The 20975-nt window shown below is 40.8% G+C and overlaps 1 protein-coding gene across 4 annotated transcripts in view; it reads right to left on the bottom strand.

Annotated features, from left to right (window-relative positions):
* Window positions 1-20975, bottom strand: part of trerf1 (transcriptional regulating factor 1) — a 195041-nt gene that overhangs the window by 72214 nt on the left and 101852 nt on the right. For 3 of the 4 annotated variants that reach the window (XM_033025581.1, XM_033025584.1, XM_033025583.1), the window contains exons 2-5: window positions 19671-19789; window positions 13997-15722; window positions 8531-8577; window positions 4168-4312 (exon numbers count right to left, since the gene is read on the bottom strand). In XM_033025581.1, the coding sequence (XP_032881472.1) occupies window positions 4168-4312; window positions 8531-8577; window positions 13997-15457 (1653 nt within the window). In that variant the 5' untranslated portion in view covers window positions 15458-15722; window positions 19671-19789. The remainder of the gene's footprint in view (window positions 1-4167; window positions 4313-8530; window positions 8578-13996; window positions 15723-19670; window positions 19790-20975) is intronic. The other variant, XM_033025582.1, reaches the window with a different exon arrangement.

Here is a 20975-nt window from a genome sequence, read left to right as displayed (position 1 = left end):
TTGGAAATAATGACACATCACACTTATAAAAGTACCTCTCCAGTGCTGGTGAGGTTATTCAGTGGCTGAAATGACAGAACACTTAAAAGCCAGTCCATAGGCCATAACCTTTTGAATGAATTTTACATCGGAAATAGTTGAAGTTCACAACATACTATTGGATGTATGTCGTATTTGCAAAGACTGCAAAAGTACAGCCCATGGAACAGCAAGATTGCACTGAAAGATTTCAAGATTTTGCATTAGATTGTGCATGTGTGGATGCCAGAAGTTGCAGTCACAAAGTAATGCAGCAATGATGGCAAGCAAGGGGCAATTTCACCACCGTCATAACTGAAAATTCTGGACTGTGTCATTTACATTTAGTTGTAGCTAAATTAAAAGTAGGATTCAATCTGGTCAGAATTGTTTTCATTATTCATTATTTTATTAAACCATCTGATTTCTTGCAACATTTTAATTATAATGTTTAACCAGCAAAGATTTACTTTGAGAATGAGGAATAAGCTTTTAGTTTCTATTCCTGCTGCACAATCCTGTGGTTCGGATATTTCGACTGAACCCTCCAAAGAACAGAGGGGAGTCAAGAAAAATAAAAGAACAATTGCTTCTGCTGAACACCTTAATAGAAGTGTCATCCGATAAAATTAATTTCTCCAAGGTAATTGCAGAAGAATTGCAAACAGACACTACATTTGTCCTTTTCCAGACATACTTCTTCCACAAAATTGACATCAATAAATAAAGGTGCACAGCTAAAAATGATGCCCACATTCAAATCTCTGAACCCAAATTGGCAAAATGTCATCAATGTTCAACCTCAGCTTTTAAAATACTTGTGCACTTGTTAATCCTGGCTAAATTGGAGCAGCCATGGTATTAAAATTGAGTAAGGGCTTGTTTACTGCTAGGCCATTTTGGTCAAGTTAAATGTGCCTTTGCAGAGCTGAAACAAGCTGCTGGATGGTGCCAGTATGTTTGTGGCCTAGATAAGAGCTGCAGAGAAAGAATGGGACATCTGCAGCAGGCTTACAATAAGGTGTAAAATGCATAAAGCTAATTGGGTTAATGCAAACCAGATATACATAGTGTAAATAATGTTGCAAAGCCTTAGTTTGTTAGTTGTTGATTGGTTGAAATGTTAAGCTTTGTCTGGGTTGTCTGAATCCCAAGGCACATGTTGCATTATTCATCTATGTTAGCTTCCTTCTAGAAGCTTCTTTCAAATACAATATATTAGTTACTATGTTATTGGGTTAGGGAACTGTCAATCATGTACTGTTGTAATCAATATGTATTAGTGGACTGTACAGAGCCCAACCATGTAGTTCGGCCCCTCAAGGTTCGGGGACCTATAAAAGGTAGCTCCCACGAGGTCCGATGTCGATCTTCTGGAAGAGCGCTTGGGACTGCGTGACTTTTTGGAGTGTCTCCGCTTGCACGAGACTGGAAGGGCTTGGCCAGGCAGATTCAAGGATCAAACCGGTGGTGGTTAGGTATTGTATAGGGGAATTTGTGTTGTGTTATCCAAAATAAAGTTTAGTTGCTCAAGTGCTTGATTCAGTATTTGATTGGCTGAAACTAGACTGGGGGGAGGCTTACAATGAGCTATTTACACACTCAGAGATGAATATTTGAGCATGTGACTGAACTTGTGCAGGTTAGGTGCACAACTGATCTGAATATATAGATTCTGCTACCCTCAATTCGAACTAGAGCCCTTCCCTCAGTGCCTTCATTACAACTGCATTTTTTAAAAACAATCTCCTCACTGCACCAAACATTTCTGACAAAACGTTGACATGTTAATTTATTTTTCCGCACTCCACAGATGCTGCCTGGCCTGCTATGTGTTTCCAGTCTTTTTTGCTTTTATATCAGTTTTCCAGAATCTGCAGTCATTGCTTTGAGCCATTTTGTCCATCTTCCATTTTAGTTTACTTTATTCACCCCGGCACTCTTCCCTTCCACTCCCTCACCTAACCGAACCTCTGTACTCTTCTGCTGAAAGATCCTGGCCCTCTCCCCCTCACTATCACATACTATTCTCAGCCCCACTCCACCCAGGTCCAGCTGACAATTATTGATGAGGAAAGTACCATTTAAGAAAAAAGTGATTAATGATTTAATAAGGACAGGAAAATCCTGTGCTCATACCAATCCCATCTGTAGATGTCACAGCCAGGATTATTTCCATTAGCAACAGGGCTATTGAATGCTAGCACAATCCTGTTGAGTTCCATCAGAAAATGCAAATAGCATCCATCAGGCGGTGCTGAGAGTTGGTATGCGTAAGATAATTATATCACTCCCATAACAATAACACGTGGCGTTCAGTCATTTAAACAATGAGCTTGTTAAATGATAGGCACTTGGCCATGCATTATACCTCACTCTGCCATAATGGAAATCTCTTCAAGATCTGATTCATTTTACAAAATGTCTTACTGAATACAATTACAATTAAAAGGTTGATTGGAAACAAAGATATACCAATTTGTACAGGTAATATTTCAACCAATATATACATTTTTTAAATTGTTCCAATTGGGAAGTACAAAGATTTTTTTTGGAGTGTGTAAACACATGAAACTGTCTTATTTGAGATGTTGTACAACCTTGATATGGGAATCACAGAGGCACTGGTGCTTCTATATCTCAGGACACAGGCAATGCAACAAGGTCACACTTACTGTGGATGTGTAATTTCTGTTATCAGTGATTTAGCAGCCGGCTAGCCACTCTCGTACAATAGGTAACACAAAATAAGACTACCACGCAAATGCAATGTCTTGTCTAGAAAATCATTGGGATATTACACAGGAATTAGATTAATACGTTTCCAAATTGGTACTTGCCCATCATAAAGGCAGGACAATAAAGTGCTCAAAATCACTGGAGTTTCAGTATATCAATATTTTAATGAATGCATATATTGAAATGAAAAGTTACAGCCAGAATAAAAGTGGACTACGACTCTGTGAATTGTGCCTGTAGTGTATACTCTGTGAGTAACTGGGATTTTACACACACAAAATGTTTCAAGTAATCATCTCGACCCGAAACGTCACCATTCATTCTCTCCAGAGATGCTGCCTGTCCCGCTGAGTTACTCCAGCATTTTGTGTCTACCTTCGATTTAAACCAGCATCAGCAGTTCTTTCCTACACATTTTAACCTCCATTCTTGTTTTTTCCCCCCCCAAGAAGAATTAGTTCAGCTTTAATTGGGAGACTTTGTTGAAGCTTCAGTCACCAGTTCGGTTTACCGTAGTATATTGCAACTTCCCTTGAGTAAATGGACTGCTGGAAAATAGAATCTGCTTGGGGCAAGAACATCACTAAATTCCATCAAAGCACTCATCTCTTTGCCTAATAGTGTTGTCAATATCTGGTCAAGGTCTGAGACTGTGATGCACCATGATAATACCCTGTTATGGCCAGGACTGGAAACTGTGTTGTACAAAGGTTTTGTTTGGAGACTTAATTTTAAAAGAGGAAAATAATGCCAAAAATCCCATACTTCATCTAATTTCAGATCTATCCTCATTTGGGTATTCAAAGGCATGCTTGCAGTGGTCAATATAAAAAATTTGCACAAACGAATTACTGGGTACGATTAAAAATGATTAGGATTTTTCTTTTGCTGAAATTAAAAATATTTGGTTCAATTTCTGTAATAATCCAACAACATGTACAGTTTCATGGAAAGCCTAATACCCAAATATTGTGTGCTTACAACTGACTTGAATTGTACAGAGTTAAGTTTTCTCTGCATTGAGTTTTCACTTGGTGCCTATTTGCAGAAACCTCTCCCCTTTTTTATGTTCTTTTTGCCACTGACTTCAGTCCTTTTGGTGATAATCCCCACAGTAAGAGGTAATGCAGTTCTTCACAGCAAACTCAGTGTATTATCAGTAAGTTCTGTGGAGACTGAATTTCCCACTCTCAAAAAGATTTTCAAAAAGAAAAATCTCAATTTAAAAATAGGCTAGCATTTGAATTTATTACAATTTGCTCATCTTACATTTGGTTCTACATACGAGTACTTTGTCCTAATTTATAATATAGCGGAATAAACAGGAAGCACTGATTTGCATATATAAACAAAATATTTGGATATACTGCCCATATGCATATAAGAGCAACATTGCATATGCTTACTGACCTGTTTAGGAGATGTCTTTTGACCACCATGAGATCTCATATGACCATTCAGGGCAGGTAGGCTCTTGAATTCCTTGAGGCATATTGTACATATCAGCCTGCTTTTCACATCTATCTTTTCTTGGAAAGGAACTCTGCTCTGGCCACTGTTTAGAGACACAAAGCAGTTTCTATGAACAATACTGCCTGGGCATGTACAGACAGTTAAATTTAAGTATCTAACGATCACACGGGATTGCTCAAACTGAATTCTAATGTACAACAGGGTGAGATCTGGCCAAAAGAGATGATTCACTACATATTCAAACAATATACATTTACATGGTTTAATATTATAATCCTGGCCTAGAATAGTGTGCAAGATTGTAAGTAATAATAATCACTGCTATCGATAAGCATTCATTCTGAAAGCCATCAGCATTTGGCATGTACATATCTCTGTGAAAAGATTCTGCACCAGTATTTGCAGAATGCATTATGAAGTTAAGCAAGAACATTTTAAAACATACTTCAGATGTAGCTACCTCAATACAATTTGATTTTTGCAGTATAATGACTCAAATTTCTTATTCTTGAAATGGTGAATCAGAGGCAATGATATTGGTGAAAAGTTTCCAATGAAAATTGGCAAATTTTTCAATGCAATGAATAGACCTGACATCGTGAAGGCAATCTTTCAACTTTCCCAATTTCCTTGTTGCTATGTAAAACAGATTATAATATTCAAGGAGCAATATCAAGGGATATGGGGAGAAGGCAGGCATGGGTTATTGATACGGGACGATCAGCCATGATCACAATGAATGGCGGTGCTGGCTCGAAAGGCCGAATGGCCTCCTCCTGCACCTATTTTCTATGTTTCTGTGTTAATAGACCTCATATACAATAATCAGACATTGAAATTTACAAGGCAATTCACAAAATCACGCCATCAAATCTCCTGTCATCCCAGAGCACCAACTGCCATGAAACAAGACAAAATAACGGTCCCTACATCATCAACTCGCTAAATTTCAATAAACGTTGCTGCCAATATTCCCTTTATCCAAGGACGATAAGGGAATGGAATATGTTATCACCCAACACACGTGCTGCTCTCGATAGTAAGTCATTTAAAAAGGTGATTGAGCAACTAGATCTCCTCAACTTGGTCAAAAAGGACCACTTCAAAATTTAATCGCTGCTCTACTCACTCCGACCTGCACGAGATAACCATTTAAGAGGTGTTTGCACAGTAACAAACCTGAACCAAAAACGCCTAATTCTCAATTCTAAACAGTTAATGATTGCTTCATTTTTATTCCTTGCATTGATAGTCTATGTTAAATGCCATTTATTCAGTAACATTTGATGCATTTAAAACTGTTTTTACAGGAACATCATTAAACAAAAAAAATCGATAAAGTACACAAGAGACATCTAAATAGGAGTTCAAGTGGGAAAGAAGGACCCAGAGAAAATATTTTCTTGATCTCACAGTTCTGAGAATGGTCAGAAATGTTAATTGTTTCTCTTTGTCAATGTACAGGGAGGAAGTAAAACAACTAGTGGACTGGTGCGGCAAAAATAATCTAGAATTAAATGTCGACAAAACAAAGGAGATGGTTGTCTATGTCCAACATCAGTGGCACCACAGTGGAGAGAGTGGAGAGCATAAAGTTCCTCGGTGTGAAAATTACAGACAGCCTCACCTGGTCCAGGAACACCACTGGGACCGTCAAACGGGCCCATCAGCGACTGCACTTCCTGAGGAAACTAAAACAGGCCTCACTCCCCACCAACATCCTCAGGACTTTCTACAGGGGTACGGTGGAATCTGTACTCACGTACTGCATAAATACGTGGTACTCCACCTGCAACTGCTCGGACAGGAAGGCTCTGCAGAGGGTAGTGAGGGGAGCAGAGAGGATCATTGGCGTCTCCCTACCCTCGGTACAAGAACTGTTCCAGAGCCGCTGTCTGAAAAAAGCTCAGAGAATTGCTAAGGACAAACTGCACCCCCTCCACATACACCTGGATCTCCTGCCATCAGGCAAGAGATATCGCAGCATCAAAGCCCGGACTACAAGACTGCTAAACAGCTTCCTGCCACAGGCTGTGAGGCTGCTAAACAGTCACTCTGTACTCACAGTCACCTGATTCTGCGGCTTGGGACGGACACTTTAATAACTGGCACTGGCCGCTCAAATCAGCTGCCCCGGACATTTTTATGATTGGTTTTACTGTATTTTAACGTTGTTGTTTTACCTGCTTTTAACTATTTATACTGTTCCATCAGGGACTGGATTGTTTTTAGTGTTATTATGTGTGAAATGTTTTAAATTTCATGTGCGATGCTCCGGTATTCCCTGGGAAACGTCTTTTCATTTTGCACTGTACAACTGTTGCTTGCAAGATGACAATAAAGGTTGATTGACTGATTGATTGATTGATTGATTTAATTCATGCTACCCGAGCTACTGCAGCATATTCTACATTTATTGCAGATTTTCAGTATCTTCACTTTCTTTGATTTTCATTCAGGTAATCCAATGCTTGGTTAAAGAGGATAAGCTTCAAGAAGAATTTGAAAAGATACACAGAGGATACGAAAGGACAATTCTGAGCGGAGGGCATTGTAAGTTGAAGGTACAGCCGCCGATTAAATATGGTGATGAGAGCAAGACAGAGTAGATACATAGGTGTTGGAAGGAACTGCAGATGCTGGTTAACACCGAAGATAGACATAAAATGCTGGAGTAACTCAGTGGGTCAGGCAGAATCTCCTCAGTAAAGGAATAGGTGGCGTTTCGGGTCGAGACCCTTCTTGAGATTGTCAGGGGAGAAGGAAACTGGTGATATGAAGAGATACAAAAAACAAATAAATGAAAGGTATGCAAAGGATAAATCAAAGCCAGCAAAGATGATCAAGGTGGGGCCCATAATGGTCCATTGTTGGCTGTGGAGAAGGTGATAACGAGTGAAACTAACAAGTGAAACTAAGCAGGATGACAGTGAAACTGTTAGGACGACTAGGAGGAGGGATGGAGAGAGAGAGAGAGAATGCAAGGGTTACTTGAAGATTGAGAAATCAATAGTCATACTGCTGGATAGACACAAAAAGCTGGAGTAACTCAGCTGGTCAGACAGCATCTCTGGAGAAAAGGAATAGGTGATGTTTTGGGTCGAGACTCTTCTTTATACCGCTGGGTATAAGCTGCCCAGGCAAAATATGAGGTGCTGATACATTGGAGTGAGAGAGCAAGAACATAGCAGGTGCCCTAATTTATTTACTTAATTTAGATTTGTATCAACTTGAAATCTAATTATAATAAATAACTTCATTCACTGAAGATTAAATAGAGCATATTATTTATATTGCAATCATTTTTCAGCTTTGAATAAATCAGACAGCATATATTAAGTATGAGACAAACATAAATATTTCCAAATACTAATATTACAAAGGTTACCCTATTTGTGAGAAATTCCTATATTAGTCATATTCCCAACTTTCACACTCTGTTGAAAGTGTACTCTTTGCAACATAATTTAGAGCATTTAATACTGAGTATTAAAACTGCATCATTTTTTTTAAGTGGAAAGAACAAACCACAGGTCAAGGATCCTAAATGTAGTTTGTCCAACCTATCAGGGCCTGTTAAATTATTTTATGTTAAAACAAATTTTTAATACCTTACAATTAACTGTACTTCAAAAGAATAATAATGACTGAATTAATACTAATGTCAATGGTCCTGCTATTTAAGAATGCACAATAAGTTGAGAGTGATGTGGTGTTGTGATGCGCTCTGGTTTAGAAGTGAAGAAATAAATGAGTGTGCAGTTTTGTGCAATGTATAATTTCCCTACATTCTTTTTTCTTCTTATTTAGGTACTGCAGGTGTTATTAAATTGTAAATCTGTGCATGAATGCTATATGTAATGTGCATTTCTCAGCCAAATGGATGTGGCGCAATTGGTGGATTAGGAAATATTATTTGTATTACTCCGCTGATTTCATTATAAAGCCATTTCGATTGGAAACTTGGAAACTACTTAAAAAGTTATTTTAGAAATTATAGAGTCATGGAGTGATACAGTGTGGAAACAAGCCCTTCGGCCCAAATTGCCAATGCCAGCCAACATGTCCCAGCTACACTTGTCCCACCTGCCTGCGTTTGGTCCATATCCCTCCAAACCTGTCCTTTCCATGTATCTAAATTGACAACCAGAAAAAAAACTTTCCGGTCAATATCTAGGGAAAAAATAATTGTTTCTATGTACCCCCAGAAGCAATCGCACACCAGGAAAGGTCTGTCAGTTTCACTGCAGGAAACCATAGAAATTGACAAGCAATTAACAAGCATAAAATGACTTAGTACCTGTGTTCAATGGACAAGTCCTCTTGCTTGATGTCTGTCAGAGATATCTGTAATGTAAATGAACAGCACATCTTTGCAATATATGTTTTCAATGCAATATTCTCATGCTTGGACAAATAACTGAGCAAAGTTAAATATATTTAGTTTACAAAAAAGGGAACAAAAATAGTTCTCCTTTATCTTAAAGTAATTTCTATATGTAGTTGACATTATTCTTATCGCTTTTCACTCCAAGGTCTGTCTGTCTAGCGTCCCGCCACTGTTAGGAAGAATATATGGTTGAAGGCCTTCTGGAAGTTCATATGCACTACAGAATTGGCTTAGCCATATCTATGCTCCAATGTACAATTTCTAAAAAGCACCAACCGATTTATCAATCATAATTTCTCTGTCATAAACCAATATCTGGCTTTCTTCTAGTAATGACCCCATTTCAACAAAAGTAAGAGCCCTGTCAAGATGGCTATACAGGGCATGAGTGTTAAAAGGCTACCTGTAGGAACAGCAACAAAGTTACTGGTCATTGGACAATGGATGAACAATACCCCTATATATAATTTATCCAGTCATCAGCAGCTAGACGAATGACTAGAATGCTCCAATTCATGTGATCCACTCAGCAGTTATATACAAATCCTTTGAAGGAGAAATGCTGTGTAATTAATCTAATTATGCACATATTCTATACAACTTCACTGTATAACATTCCCCTAAAGTGTTTTTACTTCCACCATAAATGTCAATACTACACCATAATGTAGTGATTACTAAACTTTGCAAACGTTTTCACATTCCTAAGATTTTTTTAGTTTTAAAAACCTAAACAGCTGATAACTTCATAAGGATGGCTCAGCAGTAAAACGACTGATAAACTAAACTTTGTCATTTCAAGTTCAATAGCAAACTTATTGCACACGGCATTGGGGGTTCAGTATTGATGTGGATAGAGAACTGGCTGGCAAACAGGAAGCAAAGAGTAGGAGTAAACGGGTCCTTTTCACAATGGCAGGCAGTGACTAGTGGGGTACCGCAAGGCTCAGTGCTGGGACCCCAGCTATTTACAATATATATTAATGATCTGGATGAGGGAATTGAAGGCAATATCTCCAAGTTTGCGGATGACACTAAGCTGGGGGGCAGTGTTAGCTGTGAGGAGGATGCTAGGAGACTGCAAGGTGCCTTGGATAGGCTGGGTGAGTGGGCAAATGTTTGGCAGATGCAGTATAATGTGGATAAATGTGAGGTTATCCATTTTGGTGGCAAAAACAGAAAAGCAGACTATTATCTAAATGGTGGCCGACTAGGAAAAGGGGAGATGCAGCGAGACCTGGGTGTCATGGTACACCAGTCATTGAAAGTAGGCATGCAGGTGCAGCAGGCAGTGAAGAAAGCGAATGGTATGTTAGCTTTCATAGCAAAAGGATTTGAGTATAGGAGCAGGGAGGTTCTACTGCAGTTGTACAGGGTCTTGGTGAGACCACACCTGGAGTATTGCGTACAGTTTTGGTCTCCAAATCTGAGGAAGGACATTATTGCCCTAGAGGGAGTGCAGAGAAGGTTCACCAGACTGATTCCTGGGATGTCAGGACTGTCTTATGAAGAAAGACTGGATAGACTTTGTTTATACTCTCTAGAATTTAGGAGATTGAGAGGGGATCTTATAGAAACTTATAAAATTCTTACGGGGTTGGACAGGCTAGATGCAGGAAGATTGCTCCCGATGTTGGGGAAGTCCAGGACAAGGGGTCACAGCTTAAGGATAAGGGGGAAATCCTTTAAAACCGAGATGAGAAGAACTTTTTTCACACAGAGAGTGGTGAATCTCTGGAACTCTCTGCCACAGAGGGTAGTCGAGGCCAGTTCATTGGCTATATTTAAGAGGGAGTTAGATGTGGCCCTTGTGGCTAAGGGGATCAGAGGGTATGGAGAGAAGGCAGGTACAGGATACTGAGTTGGATGATCAGCCATGATCATATTGAATGGCGGTGCAGGCTCGAAGGGCCGAATGGCCTACTCCTGCACCTAATTTCTATGTTTCTAAAGGACCCGCCCGGTAGACCAGACTCACCCGCTGTGGACGGTGGACCCGAGTCACAGACCAGAACCCGCCCGGAAGGCCGAGCTCACCTGCCATAGACCGGGGACTCGCCCACGACGGACGGAAAATCCGCGCCGCGGACCAGGAACCTACCTGGAGGCCCGGCTCGCTAGCCTAAAGTGGAAGGAGTCAGATCCACTGATGCCTGGGTTGGTAAGCAGACTGGCGGTGGGAGGGAGTGCACTGCCTCAACGATGGAGCAACAGCCTGAAGCTCGGCTGAACGCTGCCTACAGTGGTGGAGTAGCAGTGGAGGACACCAACAGCTAGGCCTGGCCAGGCCGGGACTTTGAGCTTGATGAAATGGCGCCAAACATGGCGGCGCTGGCATTATATGCAAAATGAATTTCACTATGTAATGTTTAATTGCATATGTGACAATAAATATCCATTGACCAATTGAATGAACTAATTATATTAAATAGTTTCAATCTTGATTTTAAAAAATCAGATCGATGAGGAAGTCAGATGCTATCATTTGTTGCCAATTGATTAATTGTACATGATTATACTAAAGGCCAAATAAATATGAATTTGCAGATGGTAAAAAATAAAATCATGCATTTATAGACCCAAGGGCATGGAATTAATGTTTATGAATTCAAAAGTCATTACTCTCCCATCAAAGCATGCATAGAAAGCATGGAGCTCATCCAGGTCTGATGCCTTGCTGTTGCTTGAGCTGCCACTTGGTTTCACCTTGTAGAAGGTTTGAAAGGAATTAAACCAGAACTACATCATAAACACAAGGGCTTCGGATGCAGAAACAGAGACTGGTAGCTTTGGAAGATATGTATCCATTCTCTCTTTTATTTTCTCAGGATATGGCTAATAATGAAACGGTCACATTTGTGCTGAAAAGCAGCACAAGATGTTACTCTTGCCGTAATATTGCTAACATTTTCCTTAGTGGTATTACAGCTTGTTCATCGATTAGATTGAACCAGCTGCAAATACAGAATACCTACCCTGGAGAAGTGGATTTGGATTTTGGTGGTAGGTACACCAATAAAGTAAAGACCTTCATCCTAGTCAGCGTTGAAGTCCAAGAGAGCTTTACGGTGGAACAACCCAGGTAGATAACAAATAATTGATAACACTCTAGCCTGAGCGCTAAACCAGGTGTGGTTATGCAAAAATCATTATGAATCAGGGTTTCTGTAGTAAGGAAGGCAAATGCAATACTAGCATATATTTCAAGAGGACTAGAATACAAATTAATGCTGAGGCTCTAAGGTGCTGGTCAGGTTGCATTTGGAGTATTGTGGGCAATTTTGGGCACCTTATCTGAGGAAGGATATGTTGGCTCTGGGGTGGGTCCAGAAGTGCTTTTCAAGAATAATCCCAAGAATTAGTGGGTTAACGTATGATGACTGTTTTATGGCACTGGGCCTGTACTCGCTGGAGTTTTGAAGAATGAGGGGGGACCTTATTGAAGCTTACCGAATAGTGAAAAGCTTAGATAGAGTAGATCTGGAGTGGATGTTTCCACTAGTGGGAGAGTCTAAGACCAGTGGTTATAGCATCAGAATTATAAGACGTTCCTTTAGGAAGGAGATGAGGAGATGGTTTATTTAGTCAGGCGGTGGTGAATTTGTGGAATTCTTTGCCACAGAAGGCTGTGGAGGCCAAGTCAATGGATATGTTTAAGGCAGAGATAGATAGATTCTGGATTACTACGTGTGTTAGGGTTTAAGGGGAGAAGGCAGGAGAGTGGGGTGAGGAGGGAGAGATCGATCAGCCATGATTGAATGGCGGAGTAGACTTGGGCTAATGGCCTAATTCTGCTCCTATTACTTATGACCTTATGTTTCTGCTTCAGATAAAGCAGCGTGGCTTTGGACTCTTACATTGAATGGTCCCCCTGATGACACAGACACAATTGAGAGGCACCGGGGTAAAATGTGCAAGCCATCTGACTTCAATTAACATTTTATTAAATTTATACGTGAGAATGTTGGATGTCTTGAGGGAGAAGCATCTAACATAAAAAATTCTACAACCAGACAAGATGCCAAGTTTGTTGCACAATACCAGTAAACAATGTGGTGAGCAGACTAAAGCTATTCAAAAACTTTGGATAAATTAAATGCATGGGTCCAAAACGCGCAGATTTCACACAGGCAAAAGAAAATTGAGAGACTATTTGGAAATGTGAAACAATTTGTATGAGAAAATCAGGAAGCATATTGATAAGTCAAGCCAGTATCGGGATTGAGTAAACGAGTTACCTGAGGGACCTAGCTCAGATATGAATGAATTTCCTTCTGGATGACTGGAATACAATCTAAGTTTACAAAGTACAAGAGTAATTGATACTGTAGGTTCATACAGATCAACCTGGACCATTTGTGCAACAAACTATAAGATCAAGAAACCCAGATTTACTTCATTTACTCCATGCTTTGAAAGTAATTGATGGTACGATGTTTTAACTAAGATAATAATACTTCAACATTGAGTTAAAACTAAGAACTAAGATGAAACACAGATGGACAATACCAGAGACCCGGGTTCAATCCTGATCTTGGGTGCTGTCTGCGTGGAGTTTGCACATTCTCCCTGTGACCACATGGGTTTCTTCCAGATGCTCTGGCTTCCCCCCATATTCCAAAGACGTGTGGATTTCTAAATTAATTAGCCTGTCAACCGCCCCCTAGCGTGTAAGGTGCGGATGCGAAAGTGGGATAACACAGAACTAGTGTGAACTGATGATCAATGGTCTGCATGGATCCAGTGGGCTGAAGGGCCTGTTTCCATGCTTTCAATAAATCAAAACTATTATGCTAGATCTCTAAATGGCCATGGATCTAATAAGTAGTGGCTGAATAAAATGGTACGGACATGAGGAATATTCTGTAATGCGACAATTACTTCATACATCAGTTAATTAAAGTAAAAAGAGAGTGGGATATAGAAATCATTTTCAACCTTTCATCAGGAGACAGATTAAATCAAACAGAGTCTGTATTTTGGATGAATGTACATGAGTTGAGGAATGAACTCAAATTATATTCTTTGCAACTGCCACCTGCTTCTTAAATTGATAATCTTTACTGCATTACCAAGTGCCTGGGAACCGTTTATAATTTACCATGATGCTAGTTCAGTATTTATAGATACATGAGGAGACATAATCTTACATCTTCTGCATATGCACTCATAATCTATTACACTGAAATTTGGAAACAGATTAAAATTACCTTTTTTTTGTTAAAATGTATGCAAAATAAATAAAATTATAATTTCTTTTTTACCAAATTACTAAAACACAGCTTGCTATCACTTGCAGGACAACTGAAGATAACAAAATACATGTTTTCAAATATTTAGCTTAACATTTTAATTCAAAACGATTTGGAATTTTACCTGAGGCCATGTATGATTGTGAGATTGTTGTTGAGATACCTTGATGGGTGCATGACAAACAGTGGGTGGTGCTACAAGATGTCTTTGGGGTACCATAGGAACTCCTGGATGACCCATCTGACTAAGTTCCTTCCTTGTCGTCTCATCTGTGACCACTGAGGAAGATGTGCTCTTGTGGAGGCCAAGGGAAGTCTGTATCCGATTTTCAACATGGAGTTGTTTCTGCTGCATAGTTTCCTCTTGCAGATGGTGCAACGGATTTTGCTGGTACATGTGCCGATAGTGCGGCTGGTCCTGATAGAAATACTGAGAGGGTGCAGCTATCTGAATGTGTTGAGAAGGGTTGGTTTGTTCTTGGGAGTACTGGGACTGCTGCATTGGCTTATGATTTTGGTCTCTGTGATAAGGTGGCGGAGGTTGCATCTGTTGCTGCACAGGTTGCTGTAACTGGCACAGGATCTGCTGTGGCTGATAGAACTGCATTGAATGCATGTGGCACTGTTGCTGCTGCTGTTGCTGCTGCTGCTGCTGCTGCTGCATGTCTGCCACTGACACATGCGGCTGGGACTGCTGCTGACGCACAAAATATTGTTGCTGCGGTAGCTGCTGAATTGGTTGAGACAACACCTGCTGAGCTTGCAGCTGCTGAACATGCGGCTGTGTGTGCTGTAACATCGGCTGCGATTGTGACTGCATTTGGGCCAACTGCTGCAACTCGTAATACATCTGTTGTTGTTGCTGCTGCTGCTGCTGCTGCTGCTGCTGATGATGTTGGATGGCTTGTAACTGTTGCTTTGACTGCACTATCGGATAGGTATGATGCATTTGCTGCGTTGGGGCATGCTGAAATCTCTGCAATGAATGTATGGCAGCCTGTGGCTCATCTGGAACTTTCTGTGACAACAGTTGTCGGAGGGCACTGTCCCGAACACTCTCAACTCCCACAGACTGACTAGGCAGGCTTGAGGCAACGGTGTTCGCCTGCTGCAACCTGAGGTTGCGATTTGTAAAAACCTGTGTGAAGGAGTCTAACTTGTGCAATACGTCACTCGTCAGTTTCTGTGAGGATGTGTCGTTTGCTGGAGAAGGAAATGCATATGAATACCCATCAGGTGTACTGCCCTGTGCGGCAGAGGTCCACATCAATGAGGAATTACTAAGGTCATTTTGCATTTGAATGTGATTGCCAGCACTGGCATGAGGCCAATTACTTGGTCTTCGTGGTTCTATCATAAGGCTCTTGGTAACTGGTGACATGGTCCCTGCTACTGCAGCTTCCCTTGAATCTGAAGGAAAACAAGGTGAAGCTGGAGAAGACTGAGATGTGTCCATGCCTGTAGATCCATAGCTATGATTCATATTCCCACTCAACGGACTGGATTGTGACTGTTGAGAATAGTACCTATTTTCTGTGTTGTCGACGGTGTTATTCGACTTGAAGGGGGGTTGGTCTCCCATCATTTGTTCATAAGGCAATTCAATGGTGAGATCACAAACAGATTGCCAAATTCCTTGCAAGATTCGGAAAAAAAAGGCTTGTAATCCTCAAGTTCCCTGAGAAATATATTTTCTTTTAAAAAATAGCGGATTTCAAACTGTCAAACTCTCATTTCACATCTGAGTCTTGTCATTATTCAAGTAGAATCTGGATTGATGCATCACATCTTGATTAAAATCTCTGTGGCATATCGTAAGGCAGTCCATTGAAAGCAAAATTCCAACATACCTGCAATGAAAGTAAAAGAGAAGTCAGTGGCAAATTGACACATTTTAGACGCATTAAAATCAGTGCCATGAGGGAAGGGATGAAAACTTGGTTTATATGTAATCCGTTTTCACAAAGCCACAATGTTGAGGCTTCCTTACACTATCCTTAGAAAGTACATTTGCTGTGGAGAAGTTGTTGAATACTAATGATAAATATTTACAAGACTTGCCACACAATAATGAACATGATTGACACTTCTAATTGATGCCTTTTTTTGTTGCTGTCATACGAAACACATCATTAGTTGGAGGTAGACAAAAATGCTGGAGAAACTCAGCGGATGAGGCAGCATCTATGGAGCGAAGTAATAGGTGACATTTCGGGTCGAGACCCTTCTTCAGACTGATGTGGAGGTGGGGGGCGGGAAGAAGAAAGGAAGAGGCGGAGACAGTAGGCTGTAAGAGAGCTGGGAAGGGGAGGGGAAGGAGGGAGAAAGCAAGGACTACCAAAAAATTGGAGAAGTAAATGTTCATACCGCTGGGGTGTAAACTGGCCAAGCGAAATATGAGGTGCTGCTCCCCCAATTTGCGGCGGGACTCACTCTGGCCATGGAGGAGGCCCAGGACAGAAAGGTCGGATTCAGAATGGGAGGGGGAGTGGAAGTGCTGGGCCACCGGGAGATCAGGTTGGGTTTTGCGAACCGAGCAGAGGTGTTGGGCGAGGCGATCGCCGGGTCTACGCTTGGTCTCACTGATGTAGAGCAGTTGACGCCTAGAGCAGTGGATGCAATAGATGAGGTTGGAGGAGGTGCAGGTGAACCTCTGCCTCACCTGGAAAGACTGCTTGGGTCCTTGGATGGAGTCAAGCGACAAGTGTAGCATTTCCTGTGGTTGTAAGGGAAAGTATCGGGGAGGGGGTGGTTTGGGTGGGATGGGACAAATTGACCAGAGAGTTACGGAGGGAGCGGTCTCTGCGGAAAGCCGATAGGGGAGGAGATGGGAAGATGTGGCCAGTGGTGGGATCCCGTTGGAGACTGCCTTCGGAGAGAGGAGGAGAACTTCTTCAAGGTAGGCATACTTTGAGGAGATTTTGCAGTGGAGTAGACAAATTGTTTAAGAAAGAACTGCAGATGCTGGAAAAATCGAAGGTAGTCAAAAATGCTGGAGAAACTCAGCGGGTGAGGCAACATCTATGGAGCGAAGGAAATCATTAGTTGGTGTGAGACTTCCTAAATGCACATCCTATGGAGAGAGCCTCTGCAAATGACATACGGGTGATGAGGTGGGGAAGGTTGGAGAAGGGAAGTGGGGAGGTTGGGGGGGGAGGACACGGACACACACACATACACTTTAATCTTGGCTAAATTTTCAATCCAGGCCTTAAGAGATAAATGACTTAAACCACATTCATTGACAATATTTTACTTTAAAGAATTTGTGATATCCAAATATCTCTGTTATTGCAGGCACACAATTGAATGTTTTTGATAGCATCAACAATTTCTAAAACATTTCAATGATCACTCATTCTACATTCCTACATTTAAATTTCTATTAGTTTCACCAAAGAAAAGTATTTGTTTTCCTGCTGCCCAGAGGAAAATTGACAGATTTTGTGGCAGAAATGATGGAGAGGCTGTCAGCATTTAATATAATTTTGAAATCCAGTGGACAACATCTAATGTATGCACACAGACTTAAAAACACAGGGAGCTATTGTCTGAATTGCCTTGTTCACAAAGAAACTGATACCTTACTGAGAGATCAGTAAATATCCCTAGGATCTGATGGGATTTATCCCAGTTTATTGAAAGGCAAGAGAGGAGTATACGGGAGCTTGAAGATCTTCGTGTCTTCCCTACCCACAAGTGAGGATTTGGAGGATTGGAGAGTAGCTCATCTTGTTCCTTCATTTCAGAGGGAAGTAGAGAGTATACAGGGAATTACAGGCCGGTGAGCCAAATGTCAACAGTACGGAAGCTTTTGAGATAATTTTTTGGGATAGGATTTGCTCCCATTTAGAAGAGAATGGGTTAGCTAGACACAGTCAGCATGGCTTTGTATGTGGCAGGTTGTGTCTTACTACCATGGTCAACTTTTTTGTGGAGGTGATGAAGATGATCAATGAGGGTAGGGCGGTCATGGTAGTCCCTCGTGATAGGCTGATCCAGAAGATTAAGATGCACAAGATTAACAGTAAATTAGTCATATGGATTCAGAACTGGCTTACTGATCGGTGACAAAGGGTTGTGGTGCAAGCACAATATTCAGACTGGAGGTCTGTGACAAGTGAAGTTCCGTACAGATCTGTACTGGGAATTCTGCTGTCTGCGACATATATATATAAAATAATTGGGCATAAACATAGACAGGTTGGGTTAGTAAGTTGGCAATGATAACCAGATTCTGAGGTTGTGGACTGCTAGGAAGACTGCCATGGTGTGCAGCGGTATATAGATCGGTGTATATATATATGGGTGGAGAAATAGCAGGTGGAGTTTAATCCGAACACATGTGAGGTGTTGCACTTTTGGAGATCAAATATAAGGGGAAAATCTACAATTAATGGTCAGACCCTTAACAACATCTTGGGATCCAAGTCCATAATTTCCTGAAAGTCTCAACACAAGTAGATAGAGTGGTAAACAAGATATATGGGATGCTTACTTTTATAAGGCGGGCCCTTGAGTATAGGAGTCAGGAAGACATAATGCTGCATTATAGGTCTTTGGTTTGGCTGCATTTGGAGTATTGTGTGCAGTTTTGGTTGCCCTATTAAAGGAAGAATGTGGAAACTTTGGAACGGTTACAGAGGAGGTTTACCACACTGATACCTAGATTAGAGGGCATTAGCTACAGGGAGAGGTCGGATAGACTTGAATGTTTTTTTCTGAAATGCCGGAGATAGCAGGGAGACCTGATAGAAGTATATACAATTATAAGACCTATGATGAAAAAATCAGGTACTAGAGGGCATAGCTTAAGGTAAGAAGGACAACATTTAAAGGAGATATGCAGGGCAATGTTTTTTTTTTTTAACACAGAGGTGGCAAATGCCTGGAGTGCGGTGCTGGGGTTGGTGGTGAGGCAGATAGAATAATGGCATTCAAGAGACTTTTGGATAGGCATTTGGATATGCAGGGAATGGAAGGATGTAGAGCATGTGCAGAAAGCTAAGAGATGGTCTTGACATCATGTTCGGCACAGACATAAAGGGCCAATGAGCCTGTTCTTGTGCTGTACTGTTCTACATTGTAATTATCCTTGGGGGATTTTATTTTTAAGGAATTAATTTGTCCATTTTAATTGTTATATAAAAACAACCATATTTTTATTTCCCTCTCTTTATTTAGCATCATGCACATAATGTGACATTAAATTAACTATTCAAAATGATGAATTCTGGTTGACACACAATTGCTTGTCCTGTTCACACCAGTCCCACTATGCCTTCCAGTGCAAAAGCCCACAGAAACATTGTTAAATATAATGAATGATTAACATCATTATTTGTCTGCTGAGCTCAAACAGAGCCAGTTATTGGCTTCCTGTTATTGAAGCATAATACTGCAACTATCATGTCAAACAATCTCACAATCATCTCTTTTCACGTTTTGCTGTTTGTGGGAGCTTCGATATCACAACTGTGACGACATTTTAAAATGTACTTCATTAGCCACAAAGTGCTTTGGACCATTCTGAAGATGTGTGAATGGTTCCCTATCTGTGCAAATATGTATTAACTTCTTCAATATATTTAAAAACTCCAAACATATTGATATACCTAATGAATATCCAATTTTTCACCTGAAACAGAAAATTATTTTGTCAAGCTGAAAATAGTACCATATAGGATACTTTTCTCCTTGGTTAGATAGGCTTTTCCACAAAAGGTGAGGCAGTATATTATTTTAAATGAAAAATCTTGCAAATTGCATTGTTCAATGGTATGAAGCAAATTACTTACTAACTGGAGTGCCTTTCATGCTCACTCTGTTGGCAAAAATGATGAAAAATAGATGGATGTCCTCCAGTAAATTGAGGATGTTGCTTGGCATTTAGTTCACATTGAAGAGCGAACATTGCCTGCAATAACATTTAAAGAGATTGTTTAGATTGGTAAACCACTGAGCCAGAAGCATTTAAAATTCTACATCACAAAATGGACAAAGGCTACCCCAGCAGTCAATGAAGGCGCAAAAACTATCAATAACTTGTAAATCTATTTTAATATCAATTGCAATATTTCAAAACTCTGAATATTTAAATACTTAGCTCACTGGCAATAGCAATAAATGAGAAGATGAAATTAAAATTAACTTTATACCTTACTATACTACATTTTGAATATAATCTCCTGCAATTTACATGGAGATATTTGTAGATCATCTTCACGGATTAAAATGATAAAGAATGAATGAATGAATGAATGAATCTCTTTATTGTCATTGCACATGGTACAATGAAATTTAAAAGTCAATCCAACGGTGCGATTCACAAGAACAATTTTAAATATATAAGAAAAGGTAAAAATATATACATATAAAAAAATTACAGATAATTTTTGCCACTAATTTGCCATTATGAGATATTCGGTGTTGTACAGTTATATACAGTTATATAGTACAGGTGCACAACCTTTTATCCGAAATTCCGGAAACCGAAAAGCTCAGAAAATCGGACATTTTCGGTCCTGGAAAAAAGGGAGGGTATATTGCCCGGGAGAGTAGGAATCCCTAGACCTAGTACAGTGAGCGTCCACCGAGGTTCCGCGGTCACCTCTCCGGGTGACCCTCGGTGGACGCGCACTGAACTAGGTCTAGGGATTCACAAAAATGCTGGAGAAACTCCGCGGGTGCAGCAGCATCTATGGAGCGAAGGAAATAGGTAACGCTTCGGGCCGAAACCCTTCCTCAGACTGCCCTATCAGTCCCCCCTATCAGTCTGAGGAAGGGTTTCGGCGAAGGGAGGGGAGAGAAGGGAAAAGAGAGAGGAAGGATCTGCCGGACATGCTGTGTGTGTGTGTGTTTGTTTGGCGGAGTCTGAGGGGAGAAGGAGAGAAGGGAGAGAAGAAGGGAAGGGAGGGAGAGGTCCAGCGGCGGGAACGGATGCCTGGGTCCGGGCGTGAGCTGTGGCCGAGGTTTGTAAACGTTACTGCAACCCCCGGCCCGGCCCTCCATGTATTGTTCACCGCGTCTTCCAGGAGAGAGGGGGGAGGGCGGGAGCCGGGGCTGTGTGCGTGAAGCACGGCGACTAGAGGGACGGGAGAGCT

Source organism: Amblyraja radiata, chromosome 8 (assembly GCF_010909765.2).
Source record: "Amblyraja radiata isolate CabotCenter1 chromosome 8, sAmbRad1.1.pri, whole genome shotgun sequence".
Taxonomy (NCBI): Eukaryota; Metazoa; Chordata; class Chondrichthyes; order Rajiformes; family Rajidae; genus Amblyraja; species Amblyraja radiata.
Note: the sequence above shows the minus strand (reverse complement) of the source record. Positions and strands in the feature narration are given on the sequence as shown.